General features: G+C 46.8%; 1 protein-coding gene across 2 annotated transcripts in view; it reads left to right on the plus strand.

Moving 5' to 3' along the window:
- si:ch211-214p13.8 (B- and T-lymphocyte attenuator) overlaps nt 1-17,003 on the plus strand; it is a 52,937-nt gene extending 35,934 nt beyond the window's left edge. For both annotated transcript variants that reach the window (XM_041199541.1, XM_041199542.1), the window contains one exon: nt 16,149-17,003. In XM_041199541.1, coding sequence (XP_041055475.1) covers nt 16,149-16,418 — 270 coding nt within the window. In that variant the 3' untranslated portion in view covers nt 16,419-17,003. The remainder of the gene's footprint in view (nt 1-16,148) is intronic.
- Nucleotides 17,004-17,702: the final 699 nt, after the last annotated feature.

The raw sequence follows: 17,702 nt of genomic DNA on the forward strand, positions 1-17,702 counted from the left end.
GCAGAACATTCTTGATCCCAACAACTCGCTGGGTAAAAATAAAATTCTCATCATCTCCCAACTAGCATTTTTTTTCTTTTGCTCATTTTCTTATATCTTCGTCCTCTGATTACTAACCCAGTGCCACTGGAAACAGTTTTTCTTTATTTACTCTATCAAAAACCTCTCATGATGTTGAACACCTCTATCCAATCTCCCCTCAGCCTTCCCTGCTCTAAGGAGAACAATCCCAGCTTCTCCAGTCTTTTCACATTAACTCAAGTCCCTCGTCCCCGGGAATGTTCCAGTCAATCTCCTGCGTATCCTCTCGGAAGCCTTAACAGCCTTCCTAAAGTATTTTGACCAGAACTGAACACAATACACCAGCTGAGGCCTAACCAGTGATTTATAAATGTTTAGGATTAATCCCTCAAAAGGGTGAAATCATAAGGGGGTAATTTTGACGGGAGCTGATTGTGTTAAATGGGCTTTTCCTCCTTAAGATGGTCTTGACACAATTTCTTGCTTTTGCTTCCACCTCTGTAACGTTGCCCCATCTCAAACCCTGCCTCAGCCCGTCTGCTATACTAAACCCCTCGTCAAATGTATCCAGGCTAAATTATTGCAATGCCTTCCTGACTGCCACACCACCCCCTTCCACCCATCATGCACCCCACACACCCCGTCTTTGAACTTTTCAGCTTCCATATACTTCAGCTCACCTAAAATTCTGCTGCATGTCCTTACTCGCAACAAGTCCCATTCAACCCGCTGACCCGCATACGGCCCCGATACTAAAATTCTCACCCCCCAGATCCCTCCAAGCCACTCACTCCCCCGATCTCTATAATCTCTTGAGGCACCACAAGCTTCTGAGAACTGGTGCTCCTCCAGGATAGATTGAACAGGCTGGGGCTTCTTCCCTAGAAAAGAGAAGACTGAGGGGTGATCTGATCGCAGTCTCTAAAATTATGAATGATCTCTGTACGAAAGATGGAGGGGAGATGTTCCCACTTGTTGGGGAGTCCAAAACTAAGCGCCATAAACATATGATAGTAATGAATAAATCCAATAGGGAATTCAGGAGGAACTTCTCGACCCAGTGAGAGGTGAGAATGTGGAACTGATTACCACGTGGCGCAGTTTAGGTGAATAGTATAGATACATTTAAGGGGAAGTTGGATAAACGGATGAAGGAGAAAGGAATAGAAGGATATGCTGGGAGAATGAGATGAGGAAGGATGGGAGGAGGTTCACCTGAAGCATAAACTCTGGCATAATTGGGTTGAATTGTCATTTTTCTGTGTTTTAAATTTTATGTAAAAAAAATAGTAAGGGAAGACACTGCCTATTAAAGTTTGTCTTACGTGACTCTTACATGTGAGGATGAACATAATATATGTGCATCATTTATTTCCCAGTATGAGATATTATGGTTTGACGGGATGATGATCGAGATCCCAGCTGAATACAGAAGGGGAGGTGAAGAAGCAAATAAGAGAAGCAAAGAGGGATTATGAGAAAAGACTGGCAGCCAACATAAAGGGGAATCCCAAAGTCTTCTATAGGCACATACATAGTGAAAGGGTGATAAAAGGAGGAGTAGAGCCGATAAGGGACCAAGAAGGGGATTTTCACATGGAGGTAGGGGGCATGGCTGAGGTGTTAAGTGAATACTTTGCATCTGTCTTTACCAAGGAAGCAGATGCTACCCAGGCCATGGTGACAGAGGAGGAAACTCTGTCACTAGAAGGGTTCAAAATTGATAAGGAGGTGGCATTGGAGAAACAGTTGGTACTTAAAGTTGACAAGGCACTGGGACGAATAAGATGCAAAATGGGTTGTAAGGATAAGCGCAGGAATTACAGACCAGTCAGTTTAACTTCAATGGTGGACAAGCTTCTAGAAACAATTATTCAGGATAAAATTAATAGTCACATGGAAAAATGTGGGTTGATTAGGAAGAGCCAGCATGGATTCTTAAAGGAAAATCATGTTTAACTAACATGCTGGAGTTTTTTGAAGAAATAACAGAGAAGGTTGATGAGGGTAGTACTATTGATGTCCTATACATGGACTTCCAAAAGGCATTTGATACAGTGCTGTACAACTTGTGAGCAAAGTAATAACTCATGGAATAAAAGGGAAAGTAGCAACATGGGCACAAATTCAGATGAGTAAAAGGAAACAGCAAGTAATGATCAATGGACGTTTTTTGGGCTGGAGGAATGTTTATAGTGGAGTTCCCCAGGGTTCAGTATTGGGACCCTTGCTTTTCCTGATAGATATTAATGACCTTGGTGTGTAAGGGACAATTTCAAAGTTTGCAGATGGTGCAAAACTTGGAAGCATTGTCAACTGTGAGGAGGACAGAATAGAGCTTCAAACGGACATAAACAAGTTGGTGGGGTGGGCAGATAGGTGGCAGATAAAGTTCAATGCAAAGAATTGTGTCTCCATGTAGGAAGAACATGCAGAGACAATATAAAATGAGGGGTACAACTCTAATGGGTGTGCAGGAGCAGAGGGACCTGGGTGTATATGTGCATAAGTCATTGAAGGTGGAAGGGCATGTTGAGAGAGCATGTTAATGAAGCATACAGTATCCTAGGCTTTATTAATAGGGGCATAGAGTACAAGAGTAAGGAGGTTATGCTGAACTTATATAGAACACTAGTTAGACCTCAGCTGGAGTATTATGTACAGTTCTGAGCACCACACTTTAGGAAGAATGTGAATACATTGCAGAGAGCACAGAAGAGGTTTACAAGAATAGTTCCAGGGATAAGAAACTTCAGTTATGAAGATAGATTGGAGAAGTTGGTACTGTTCTCCTTGGAGAGCAGAAGGTTAAGCAGAGATTTGATAGAGATGTTCAAAATTCTGAGGGGGCTAGACAGAGTGGATAGGGGGAAGCTGTTCCCACTCATAAAAGGATTGAGAACGAGAGAGCACAGATTTAAAGTGATTTGCAAAAGAAGCAAACGTGATGTGAGAAAAAACTTTTAAACACACAGTGAGTGGTTTGGGTCTGGAATGCACTGCCTGGGAGTGTGGTGGAGGCAGGTTCAATCGAGGCATTCAAGAGGGCATTAGATGATTATTTAAATAGACACAATGTGCAGGGGTATGGGGAAAAGGCAGGAGAATAGCACAGAGTCATAATGCTTATTCGGAGAGCCGGTGGTGACACAATGGGCTGAATGGCCTCCTTCTGCACTGTAACAATTCTGTGATTCCGTGAGAAGGTGTGAGACTATTAAAGGTTTGGAAGACTACAAAAGGGTTTTTATCTTAAAACAGAGGGTAACTAGGGCTCTCCCAAGTTAAAACCTCATTCATTATCGCTTAACTATATTGTGAATATTTATATTCTAAACAAATTATAATTATTAAATTTATTTCCAGTTCCATCGCTGTAGATCTGAGGCAGAGAATTGAGGGAGATTCAGCACAGTGCACCTATCAGGTCTTTTATCATAGCGTTCAGCCACTTAGATGCTTGCTTTAGCCTTACTCATAGATTTAGTTGTTTTGGTAAAAGTTTTATTTAGGCTGATTCACACAGCAGCTGCTGAATAGAGAGTTGAAAATTTTGGGTCCATTTTTCATTGGTGGAATGAAATTTAAAGACTGACCTGACAGAGGTCTTCCTGACTGTGAAGAGTTCTGATGGATAAGTAACGATAGATCATTTCCATGGAAATGATACAAGAAAACACAAATTGATGATAATTACAGCAAGAATTGATGGGGATGTTTTCCAACAACACCTTCACACAAAGAGTCATTAGCATGTAAAAATCTCAGCCACAAACTAGAAAATGTAAGTGTATGGGCAGTGAGGGGGAGAGTGGGATTAGACTGGGTGGGATATTAAAGGCTGTGGGGAGTGAGGGGGACAGTGGGATTAGACTGGGTGGGATATTAAAGGGTGTGGGGAGTGAGGGGGAGAGTGGGATTAGACTGGGTGGGATATTAAAGGGTGTGGGGAGTGAGGGGGAGAGTGGGATTAGACTGGGTGGGATATTAAAGGGTGTGGGGAGTGAGGGGGAGAGTGGGATTAGACTGGGTGGGATATTAATGGGTGCGGGGAGTGAGGGGGAGAGTGGGATTAGACTGGGTGGGATATTAAAGGGTGCGGGGAGTGAGGGGGAGAGTGGGATTAGATTGGGTGGAATATTAAAGGGTGTGGGGAGTGAGGGGGAGAGTGGGATTAGACTGGGTGGGATATTAAAGGGTGTGGGGAGTGAGGGGGAGAGTGGGATTAGACTGGGTGGGATATTAAAGGGTGTCGGGTGTGAGGGGGAGAGTGGGATTAGACTGGGTGGGATATTAAAGGGTGCAGGGAGTGAGGGGGAGAGTGGGATTAGACTGGGTGGGATATTAAAGGGTGCGGGGAGTGAGGGGGAGATTGGGGTTTAGACTGGGTGGGATATTAAAGGATGCGGAGAGTGAGGGGGAGAGTGGGATTAGATTGGGTGGGATATTAATGGGTGCGGGGAGTGAGTGGGAGAGTGGGATCAGACTGGGTAGGATATTAAAGGATGCGGGGAGTGAGAGGGAGAGTGGGATTAGACTGGGTGGGATATTAAAGGGTGTCGGGTGTGAGGGGGAGAGTGGGATTAGACTGGGTGGGATATTAAAGAGTGCAGGGAGTGAGGGGGAGAGTGGGATTAGATTGGGTGGGATATTAATGGGTGCGGGGAGTGAGGGGGAGAGTGGGATTAGATTGGGTGGAATATTAAAGGGTGCGGGGAGTGAGGGGGAGAGTGGGATTAGACTGGGTGGGATATTAAAGGGTGCGGGGAGTGAGGGGGAGAGTGGGATTAGATTGGGTGGGATATTGAAGGGTGCAGGGAGTGAGGGGGAGAATGGAATTAGACTGGGTGGGATATTAAAGGGTGTGGGGAGTGAGAGGGAGAGTGGGATTAGACTGGGTGGGATATTAAAGGGTGCGGGGAGTGAGGGGGAGATTGGGGTTTAGACTGGGTGGGATATTAAAGGGTGCGGAGAGTGAGGGGGAGAGTGGGATTAGATTGGGTGGGATATTAATGGGTGCGGGGAGTGAGTGGGAGAGTGGGATCAGACTGGGTAGGATATTAAAGGATGCGGGGAGTGAGGGGGAGAGTGGGATTAGACTGGGTAGGATATTAAAGGATGCGGGGAGTGAGAGGGAGAATGGGATTAGACTGGGTGGGATATTAAAGGGTGCGGAGAGTGAGGGGGAGAGTGGGATTAGACTGGGTGAGATATTAAAGTGTGCGGGGAGTGAGGGGGAGAGTGGGATTAGACTGGGTAGGATATTAAAGGATGCGGGGAGTGAGAGGGAGAGTGGGATTAGACTGGGTGGGATATTAAAGGGTGCGGGGAGTGAGGGGGAGATTGGGGTTTAGACTGGGTGGGATATTAAAGGGTGCGGGGAATGAGGGGGAGAGTGGGATTAGACTGGGTGGGATATTAAAGGGTGCAGGGAATGAGGGGGAGAGTGAGAATAGATTAGGTGGGATATTAAAGGGCACAGGAGTGAGGGGGAGAGGGGTATTTTTATATTCATTCCTGGGATTTGGGCTTCGCTGGCTGGGCCAGCATTTATTGCCCATCCCTAATTGCCTTTGAGAAGGTGGTGGTGAGCTGCCTTCTTGAGCCGCTGCAGTCCATGTGGTGTAGGTACACCCACAGTGCTGTTAGGGAGGGAGTTCCAAGATTTTTGACCCAGTGACAGTGAAGGAACGGCGATATATTTTCAAGTCAGGATAGTGAGTGACTTGGATGGGAACTTCCAGGTGGTGGTGTTCCCATGTATCTGCTGCCCTTGTCCTTCTAGATGGTAGTGGTCGTGGGTTTGGAAGGTGCTGCCTAAGAAGCCTTGATGAATTCCTGCACTGTTTGTTGTAGATGGTACACACTGCTGCTATTGTGCATTGGTGGTTAAGGGAGTGAATATTTGTGGATGTGGTGCCAATCAAGTGGGCTGCTTTGTCCTGGATGGTGTCGAGTTTCTTGAGTATTGTGGAAACTGCACTTATCCAGGCAAGTGGGGAGTATTCCATCACACTCCTGACTTGTGCCTTGTAGATGGTGGACAGGCTTTGGGGAGTCAGAAGGTGAGTTACTAATCACAGGATTCCTAGCCCCTGAGCTGCTCTTGTAGCCACAGTATTTATATGGCTGATCCAGTTCAGTTTCCGGACAATGGTAACCCCCAGGATGTTGATAGTGGGGGATTCAGTGATGGAAATGCCATTGAATGTCAAGGGGCGATGGTTAGATTCTCTCTTGTTGAAGATGGTCATTGCCTAGCACTTGTGTGGCACAAATGTTACTTGCCACTTGTCAGCCCAAGCTTGGATATTGGTCTTGCTGCATTTGGACATGGGCTGCTTCAGTATCTGAGGAGTCGCGAATGGTGCTGAACATTGTGCAGTCATCAGCGAACATCCTCAGTTCTGACCTTATGATGGAAGGAAGGTCATTGATGAAGCAGCTGAAGATGGTTGGGCCGAAGACACTACCCTGAGGAATTCCTGCAGTGATGTCCTGGAGCTCAGGTGACTGATCTCCAACAACCACAACCATCTTCATTTTTGCTAGGTATGACTCCAACCAGTGGAGAGTTGTTCCCTTGATTCCCATTATCTCCGGTTTTGCTAGGGCTCCTTCATGCCACAATCAGACAAATGCTGCCTTGATGTCAAGGGCAGTCACTGTCACCTCACCCTCGGGAATTCAGCTCTTTTGTCCATGTTTGAACCAAGGTTGTAATGAGGTCAGGAGCTGAATGGCCCTGGCGGAACACAAACTAGGCGTCAGTGAGCAGGTTATTGCTAAGCTAGTGCCACTCGATAGCACTGTTGATGACCCCTTCCATTACTTTAGTGATGATGGAGAGTAGACTAATGGGGCAGTAATTGGCCGGGTTGGATTTGTCCTGCTTTTTGTGTACAGGACATACCTGGGCAATTTTCCACATAGCTGGGTAGATGCCAGTGTTGTAGCTGTACTGGAACAGCTTGGCTAGGGGTGTGGCAAGTTCTGGAGCACAAGTCTTCAGTACTATTGCTGGAATATTGTCAGGGCCCATAGCCTTTGCAGTATCCTGTGCCTTCAGCCATTTCTTGATTTCACGTGGAGTGAATCGAAGTGGCTGGAGACTGGCATCTGTGATGCTGGGGTCCTCCAGAGGAGGCCGAAATGGATCATCCACTCGGCACTTCTGGCTGAAGATTGTAGCAAATGCTTCAGCCTTCTCTTTTGCACTGATGTGCTGGGCTCCCCCATTATTGAGGATGGGATGAGCCTTCTCCACCAGTGAACTGTTTAATTGTCCACCACCATTCCCAACTGGATGTGGCAGGACTGCAGAGCTTATATCTGATCCGTTGGTTGTGGGATCACTTAGCTCTATCATTTGCTGCTTATGCTGTTTGACACACAAGTAGTCCTGTTTTCTAGCTTCACCAGGTTGACACCTCATTTTTAGATATGCCTGGTGCTGCTCCTGGCATGCCCTCCTGCACTCTTCATTGAACCAGGGTAGATCCCCTGGCTTAAAAACAAAAAAACTGCGGATGCTGGAAATCCAAAACAAAAACAGAATTACCTGGAAAAACTCAGTAGGTCTGGCAGCATCGGCGGAGAAGAAAAGAATTGACGTTTCAAGTCCTCATGACCCTTCGACAGAACTTGAGTTCGAGTCCAGGAAAGAGCTGAAATATAAGCTGGTTTAAGGTGTGTGTGTGGGGGACGGAGAGATAGAGAGACAGAGAGGTGGAGGGGGGGGCGGTGTGGTTGTAGGGACAAACAAGCAGTGATAGAAGCAGATCATCAAAAGATGTCAACGACAATAGTACAATAGAACACATAGGTGTTAAAGTTAAAGTTGGTGATATTATCTAAACGAATGTGCTAATTAAGAATGGATGGTAGGGCACTCAAGGTATAGCTCTAGTGGGTTTTTTTTTTATAATGGAAATAGGTGGGAAAAGGAAAATCTTTATAATTTATTGGAAAAAAAAGGAAGGGGGAAACAGAAAGGGGGTGGGGATGGGGGAGGGAGCTCACGACCTAAAGTTGTTGAATTCAATATTCAGTCCGGAAGGCTGTAAAGTCCCTAGTCGGAAGATGAGGTGTTGTTCCTCCAGTTGCGTTGGGCTTCACTTGAACAATGCAGCAAGCCAAGGACAGACATGTGGGCAAGAGAGCAGGGTGGAGTGTTAAAATGGCAAGCCACAGGGAGGTTTGGGTCATTCTTGCGGACAGACCGCAGGTGTTCTGCAAAGCGGTCGCCCAGTTTACGTTTGGTCTCTCCAATGTAGAGGAGACCACATTGGGAGCAACGAATGCAGTAGACTAAGTTGGGGGAAATGCAAGTGAAATGCTGCTTCACTTGAAAGGAGTGTTTGGGTCCTTGGACGGTGAGGAGAGAGGAAGTGAAGGGGCAGGTGTTGCATCTTTTGCGTGGGCATGGGGTTGTGCCATAGGAGGGGGTTGAGGAGTAGGGGGTGATGGAGGAGTGGACCAGGATGTCCCGGAGGGAGCGATCCCTACGGAATGCTGATAAGGGGGGGTGAAGGGAAGATGTGTTTGGTGGTGGCATCATGCTGGAGTTGGCGGAAATGGCGGAGGATGATCCTTTGAATGCGGAGGCTGGTGGGGTGATAAGTGAGGACAAGGGGGACCCTATCATGTTTCTGGGAGGGAGGAGAAGGCGTGAGGGCGGATGCGCGGGAGATGGGCCGGACACGGTTGAGGGCCCTGTCAATGACCGTAGGTGGAAAACCTCGGTTAAGGAAGAAGGAGGACATGTCAGGGGAACTGTTTTTGAATGTAGCATCATCGGAACAGATGCGACGGAGGCGAAGGAACTGAGAGAATGGGATGGAGTCCTTACAGGAAGCGGGGTGTGAGGAGCTGTAGTCGAGATAGCTGTGGGAGTCGGTGGGTTTGTAATGGATATTGGTGGACAGTCTATCACCAGAGATTGAGACAGAGAGGTCAAGGAAGGGAAGGGAAGTGTCAGAGATGGACCACGTGAAAATGATGGAGGGGTAGAGATTGGAAGCAAAATTAATAAATTTTTCCAAGTCCTGATGAGAGCATGAAGCGGCACCGAAGTAATCATCGATGTACCGGAGAAAGAGTTGTGGAAGGGGGCCGGAGTAGGACTGCAACAAGGAATGTTCCACATACCCCATAAAGAGACAGGCATAGCTGGGGCCCATGCGGGTACCCATAGCCACACCTTTTATTTGGAGGAAGTGAGAGGAGTTGAAGGAGAAATTGTTCAGCGTGAGAACAAGTTCAGCCAGACAGAGGAGAGTAGTGGTGGATGGGGATTGTTCGGGCCTCTGTTCGAGGAAGAAGCTAAGGGCCCTCAGACCATCCTGGTGGGGGATGGAGGTGTAGAGGGATTGGACGTCCATGGTGAAGAGGAAGCGGTAGGGGCCAGGGAACTGGAAATTGTTGATGTGACGTAAGGTGTCAGAGGAATCACAGATGTAGGTGGGAAGGGACTGGACAAGGGGAGAGAGAAGGGAGTCAAGATAACGAGAAATGAGTTCTGTGGGGCAGGAGCAAGCTGAGACGATCGGTCTACCGGGGCAGTTCTGTTTGTGGATTTTGGGTAGGAGATAGAAGCGGGCCGTCTGAGGTTGGGCGACTATCAGGTTGGAAGCTGTGGGAGGGAGATCCCCAGAGGAGATGAGGTCAGTGACAGTCCTGGAAACAGTGGCTTGATGTTCAGTGGTGGGGTCATGGTCCAGGGAGAGGTAGGAGGAAGTGTCTGCGAGTTGACGCTCAGCCTCCGCAAGGTAGAGGTCAGTGCGCCAGACAACAACAGCACCACCCTTGTCAGCGGGTTTGATGACAATGTCAGGGCTGGACCTGAGAGAATGGAGTGCAGTAAGTTCAGAGAGAGACAGGTTAGAATGGGTAACCTGTCTCTCTCTGAACTTACTGCACTCCATTCTCTCAGGTCCAACCCTGACATTGTCATCAAACCCGCTGACAAGGGTGGTGCTGTTGTTGTCTGGCGCACTGACCTGTACCTCGCGGAGGCTGAGCGTCAACTCGCAGACACTTCCTCCTACCTCTCCCTGGACCATGACCCCACCACTGAACATCAAGCCACTGTTTCCAGGACTGTCACTGACCTCATCTCCTCTGGGGATCTCCCTCCCACAGCTTCCAACCTGATAGTCGCCCAACCTCGGACGGCCCGCTTCTATCTCCTACCCAAAATCCACAAACAGAACTGCCCCGGTAGACCGATCGTCTCAGCTTGCTCCTGCCCCACAGAACTCATTTCTCGTTATCTTGACTCCCTTCTCTCTCCCCTTGTCCAGTCCCTTCCCACCTACATCTGTGATTCCTCTGACACCTTACGTCACATCAACAATTTCCAGTTCCCTGGCCCCTACCGCTTCCTCTTCACCATGGATGTCCAATCCCTCTACACCTCCATCCCCCACCAGGATGGTCTGAGGGCCCTTAGCTTCTTCCTCGAACAGAGGCCCGAACAATCCCCATCCACCACTACTCTCCTCCGTCTGGCTGAATTTGTTCTCACGCTGAACAATTTCTCCTTCAACTCCTCTCACTTCCTCCAAATAAAAGGTGTGGCTATGGGTACCCGCATGGGCCCCAGCTATGCCTGTCTCTTTATGGGGTATGTGGAACATTCCTTGTTGCAGTCCTACTCCGGCCCCCTTCCACAACTCTTTCTCCGGCACATCGATGATTACTTCGGTGCCGCTTCATGCTCTCATCAGGACTTGGAAAAATTTATTAATTTTGCTTCCAATCTCCACCCCTCCATCATTTTCACGTGGTCCATCTCTGACACTTCCCTTCCCTTCCTTGACCTCTCTGTCTCAATCTCTGGTGATAGACTGTCCACCAATATCCATTACAAACCCACCGACTCCCACAGCTATCTCGACTACAGCTCCTCACACCCCGCTTCCTGTAAGGACTCCATCCCATTCTCTCAGTTCCTTCGCCTCCGTCGCATCTGTTCCGATGATGCTACATTCAAAAACAGTTCCTCTGACATGTCCTCCTTCTTCCTTAACCGAGGTTTTCCACCTACGGTCGTTGACAGGGCCCTCAACCGTGTCCGGCCCATCTCCCGCGCATCCGCCCTCACGCCTTCTCCTCCCTCCCAGAAACATGATAGGGTCCCCCTTGTCCTCACTTATCACCCCACCAGCCTCCGCATTCAAAGGATCATCCTCCGCCATTTCCGCCAACTCCAGCATGATGCCACCACCAAACACATCTTCCCTTCACCCCCCTTATCAGCATTCCGTAGGGATCGCTCCCTCCGGGACACCCTGGTCCACTCCTCCATCACCCCCTACTCCTCAACCCCCTCCTATGGCACAACCCCATGCCCACGCAAAAGATGCATCACCTGCCCCTTCACTTCCTCTCTCCTCACCGTCCAAGGACCCAAACACTCCTTTCAAGTGAAGCAGCATTTCACTTGCATTTCCCCCAACTTAGTCTACTTGCATTCGTTGCTCCCAATGTGGTCTCCTCTACATTGGAGAGACCAAACGTAAACTGGGCGACCGCTTTGCAGAACACCTGCGGTCTGCCGCAAGAATGACCCAAACCTCCCTGTCGCTTGCCATTTTAACACTCCACCCTGCTCTCTTGCCCACATGTCTGTCCTTGGCTTGCTGCATTGTTCCAGTGAAGCCCAACGCAAACTGGAGGAACAACACCTCATCTTCCGACTAGGGACTTTACAGCCTTCCGGACTGAATATTGAATTCAACAACTTTAGGTCGTGAGCTCCCTCCCCCATCCCCACCCCCTTTCTGTTTCCCCCTTCCTTTTTTTTTCCAATAAATTATAAAGATTTTCCTTTTCCCACTTATTTCCATTATAAAAAAAAACCCCACTAGAGCTATACCTTGAGTGCCCTACCATCCATTCTTAATTAGCACATTCGTTTAGATAATATCACCAACTTTAACTTTAACACTATGTGTTCTATTGTACTATTGTCGTTGACATCTTTTGATGATCTGCTTCTATCACTGCTTGTTTGTCCCTACAACCACACACCCCCCTCCACCTCTCTGTCTCTCTATCTCTCCGCCCCCCACACACACACCTTAAACCAGCTTATATTTCAGCTCTTTCCTGGACTCGAACTCAAGTTCTGTCGAAGGGTCATGAGGACTCGAAACATCAACTCTTTTCTTCTCCGCCGATGCTGCCAGACCTACTGAGTTTTTCCAGGTAATTCTGTTTTTGTTTTAGATCCCCTGGCTTGATGGTAATGGTAGAGTGGGGGATATGCTGGGCCCTGAGATTACAAATTGTGTTCATGTACAATTCTGCTGCTGCTGATGGCCCACAGCGTCACATGGATGCCCAGGCTTGAGTCGCTAGATCTGTTTGAAATCTATCCCATTTAGTACAGTGGTAGTGCCACAAAACATGATGGAGGGTATCCTCAGTGTGAAGTTGGGACTTTGTCTCCACAGTGACTGTGCAGTGGTCACTCCCACTGTTACTTTCATGGACAGATGCATCTGCGGCAGGCAGGTTGGTGAGGATGAGGTGACGTATGTTTTTACCTCTAGTTGGTTCTCTTACCACCTGCCACAGGCCCAGTCTAGCAGCTATGTCCTTTAGGACTTGGTTAGCTTGGTCTAGTGGTGCTACCGAACCACTCTTGGTGATGGACCCAGAGTACATTCTGTGCCCTTGCCACCCTCGGTGCTTCCTCCTTGTGATGCTCAACATGGAGGAGCACTGATTCATCAGCAGGAGGTTTCCTTGCCCATGTTTGGCATGATGCCATGAGGACTCCCAGGGCAACTCCCTCCCGACTGTTTACCACTACCGCCACCTCTGCTGGGCGGGACAGGACATACCCATGGATGCTGATGGTGCCTGGGATTCCATGAGTATGGGTATATCAGGCTGTTGCTTGGCTAGTCTGTGAGATAGCTCTCCCAATTTTGGCACTAGCCCCTAGATGTTAGTAAGGATGGCTTTGCACAGTCGATGTGGCTGAGTTTGCCATTATTGTTTCTGGTGCCTAGATCAATGCCAGGAGGTCCGTCTGGTTTCATTCCTTTTTTGAGGCTTGCTAATGGTTTTGTCATGGTTTGCTCGGCCATTTCAGAGGCCATCTAAGAGTCAACCACATTGCTGTGGGTCTGGAGTCACATGTGGTCCAGACCAGGTAAGGACGGTGGATTTCCTTCCCTAAACCCTACTGAGTTCAAATTTCACCATCTGCCGTGGTCGGATTTGACCCTCGGTCCCCAGAGCATTACCCTGGATTTCTGGGTCCAGCGACAGTACCAGTACAACATCACCAAGGTGGGATATTAAAGGGTGCGGGGAGTGAGAGGGAGAGTGGGATTAGACTGGGTGGGATATTAAAAGATGTGGAGAGCGAGAGGGAGAGTGGGATTAAGATGGGTGAATATTAAAGTGTGTGGGGTGTGAGGGGGACTGTGGGATCAGACTGTGTACCTCATGGCTCAGTGGGTGGTACTCTTGCTTCTCACTTAGAAGGTTGTGGGTTCATGTCCCATTCAGAGTCTCTGCTGCTACCTCTTCACCATCAAACTCTAAACTCCAAGCATCCCACTCAGGGTCATTTCACCAAATGCCACATCTGGAACAGTCAGCAGATTCTTAGTAAAACCAGGGGTTAGGCTGTCAAATGGCCAATAGACAACAGTCTGGCTAATACTTTTAAAAGGCAACCAATATCAATAAAAACAGATTATCTGGTCATTATCACATTGCTATTTATGGGATCTTGCTATGCACAAAATAGATTTTTACATGTTTGTCAGTACAACATTTGAAGAAAATCACAGCAATAAATCACTTTAGTCTATCCTGCCATGGTAAAAGGTGATATACAAATGCAGGGCTATGTACAAGTATATGTACACCAAAAAAAGGATGGCAGGTTATAAGGTTGAGAATGGACACAAGTCATTAGCAGCCTGTTACTGGGTGCATTTCTTTTTGCTGAAATTAAGAATCTCTTCTGCAAATGGCTCCTGGTTACGTGGAATGAAATGTTTCATGATGTTAGTTTAGAATTTTGCTGGGTTTCCTTCACCAGAAGCTTCACAGGCTTTTGCCTTGTTGAAGGTTTTAGCAGAGGTGCTCGAGATAATCACGCACAGTGCTCCACGTACCTGCTCCTGGGGAAAAGTATCTCACCACTCCATATTCCTTACCATCTCCACATGAAGAGAAGTGGAAATCTGGAACTCTGTCACCCCCAAAAAACCGTTGAGGCTGGTTGGGGGGGGGGGGGGGGGGGGGGGGGGGTGGGGGTTGTCGCGCTCAATGGAAAGTTTCAAAACTGCAATTGGTAGATTTTCGTCGGGTAAGGGGATGAAGGGTTTTGGGGAGACAGTGGCATGGTGGTAATGTCACTGGCCTAGTAATCCAGCAGCTCAGGTTAATGCTTTGGGGACATGGGTTCAAATCCCAACATGGCAGCTGGTGGAATTTAAATTCAATTAATAAATCTGGAATATAAACTAGTCTCGGAAATGGTGAACGTGAAACTAGGGAAGGAAATCTGCCATCCTTATCTGGTCTGGCCTACATGTGACTCCAGATCGACAGTAAAGTGGTTGACTCTTAACTGCCCTCTGAAATGGCCGTAGCAAGCCACTCAGTTCAAGGGCATTTAGGAATGGGTAACAAATGTTGGCCTTACCAGTAGCACCCACATCCCATGAAAGAAAACAAGGTGGGTTGATGGAGTTAAAATACCAATCAGCCGTGATCTAACTGAATGGTAGAACAAGATTGAGGGGCCTAATGGCCTCCTCCTACTCCTATGTTTGTTTCTGTCTGAAAGAAAGAAAGATGGACTGGGATATTCTGGCCCCTCCTGCCGGCAGGATTGTCCGGTCCCGGTGAAGCGAATGGACATTTAAACAGCTCACTGCATTTTCTGGCCCCTCGACTATGGCAATGGGACCGGAAAATTCCGCCAGGGTTTTCAATTGAACAATTCCACAAACGTTCTGAAACATTCGGGACAACTGAGATTTATATTATACAATCTGCTTTTAGCACGTAAGGTTATCATTAATGCAGCAAATCTTATTACTCAGCTTGTTTGAAACCAATTATTTATTATTCAAGTTAACAGTTCTCATTCAGCGCTGTGTCTCATTAGTATGCGAAGATATGAATTAGGAGCAGCAGTCAGCCACTCAATCCCTCTAACCTGCTCCTCTGTTCAATAAGATCATGGCTGATCTGATTTTAACCTCAACCCCACATTCCTGCTTATCCCCGATAACCTTTCACCCCCTTGCTTATCAAGAACCTACCTACTCCTGCCTTAAAAATATTCAAAGTCTCTGAGGAAGAGTTCCAAAGACTCACCAGCTTCTGAGAGAAAAACATTTTTCCTCATCTCTGTCTTAAATGGACAACCCCTTATTTTTCAACAGTGACCCCCTAGTTCTAGATCCTCCCACAAGAGGAAACATCTTCTCCACATCCACCCGGTCAAGTCCCCTCAGGATCTTACATGTATACGAACATACGAATTAGGAGCAGGAGGAGGCTATACTGCCCATTGAGCCTGCTCCGCAAATGATAAGATCATGGCTGGTCTGATGGCGGTCTCAACTCCATTTTCCTGTCTAGTGCCCGACTATACCCATTGACTCCCTTGTCAATCAAGATCCTGACACACTGAACGACTGGAGAGCACCAGTCTCCCACTATTCCTGCCAGTCTGCGCTTTCTTTCTTACAGACAGATACCACGATGCTCATCAACATATAGTACAACTCGCTATAATTGACACATGAAATATCCAATGGTTGCAACGGAAGTTTGATTTTCACACTTGTGCAGTAGGAGCGCACACATCGATTCAGAATATATCCAGCGCTGCTGAGTTCTGGGGTTGGAAATTTAAACTATCTCAGCAACGTGCTGCAACTGGAGTTTTTGGGGAGTGACAAAAGTTAAGCAAGCAGTTCCTGTTCCCAGTATTGCAACATTACTTCCCTCTGGTTTCTACATTTTACATAATAAATAGCCCTCTGTAATATAGGAATGGGATATTTATATATACATATATATATATATATATATATGTCTGTGTAAAAACTAATTGCTTCTTTCTTCTCATTTTTAAGGCTATGACTGAAATTAATGACAAATCTACAATCTATGAAAACACGAATGAATGTTCTGAAGATACTGGCTCTGCAATTCCAAATTCATTAACTGTTAATAATTGCAATTCTCCTGGAAATCACGGAAATGAGACTTGCTTCTCCAAAACAGCTCCAAACAATACAATTATTTATGCTTCATTGAACACATCCATGTTATGCAGAAAGTCATCAATCACTATCCCAAACGAAGAAGATACGGAATACGCTGCCATATTTATTAAAAATTAAACAATATTTCTTTATTTAAAAAAGAGATGGCACCATTGGACAAGGACAGCCTTTTGCTACAATTGTTTTTAGCCCTGCTGGGTCTGAGGATCCTAACTATTTTTTCAGGTGTTCCATTCCATGTGCTACCTTCCGTGATGTTCGGGATTTATAACGGACATCTCTCCATACCTTCCTGTCAATGGGCCTACTGTCAATGAGCAGGAAAGAGTGCAATTGTTGCCTTACCTTCACTTCTACCAATTCTAACACTGAGCCAGAAAATGACATTTTTTTACTACACTGGTTTCAGATACTTGACACAAGAAAGAGACTAATTTTCAGAGCATAGAACACTGCTTTCACAAAAATAATGACCTATGTCGGAAGCTATTTGTATATTTTATGTTTTTTTAACTAAATTAGGCAATGAATATACATGGGGACTTCTGAACATGTGCTTTCGATTTTTGTAAAATGTAAAGTTTAGAAGAATGATTTTCATTTGCCTGTGCTAAACTTGGACTTCTTACACAATAATTATTTAACACATGCATTTAAAACAAATATTTTTAATGATTAATATTAAATGGATTAATATTAAAAGAATTTACATTGTGTTAAATGGAATGAACTAGATGTTAAACTGAGGCTCCGTCTGCCCCCTCAGGTGGATGTAAAAGATCCCAAGGCCACTATGTCAAAATTCAGCAAAGGAGTTCTCCCCAGTGTCCTGGTCAATAATTATCTCTCAGTCAACATTACCAAAAAACAGACCGTCTGGTCATTGTCATAGAAACATAGGCCAGGATTTTCCCGTCGGCGATTTGGGGGCAGGACCCGCTCACTGATAGGAAAATGACGAGGGATGACATCGGGAGGAATCCCCTACATCATCCCGCTCCCTTTAAATTTTCAGGAAGGCGGGTTGACAGTGGAATCAGCTGTCCACCCGCCAACCTGTGAATGGCCAATTAAGGCCATTGACAGGCTCATTAAGATTGTTAAAGACCTGCCCGTCCAAGCTTAAGGCTGGTGGGCAGGCCAGGAGCTTCCCACCGGTGGGATGAAGTTTCATGTCCGTTTTTAAAAAGTTTCATGAAGTTAATGTGTTTCTTATTAACATGTCCCAGCTCATGTGACATTGTCACAGGAGGGGGACATGTTAATAATTTTAATATTTTTCTATTTTTGGTGTTTTTTTGCCCGTCGGTAATCTCCCTGAGACAGCATTTGGTCTCAGGGAGCAGTGTGCGCATGCGTGAAAGAGTGCACTTTGACAGATGGGGAATCCCTTCTCTCCCC

This window comes from Carcharodon carcharias, chromosome 11 (genome assembly GCF_017639515.1).
Source record: "Carcharodon carcharias isolate sCarCar2 chromosome 11, sCarCar2.pri, whole genome shotgun sequence".
Taxonomy (NCBI): Eukaryota; Metazoa; Chordata; class Chondrichthyes; order Lamniformes; family Lamnidae; genus Carcharodon; species Carcharodon carcharias.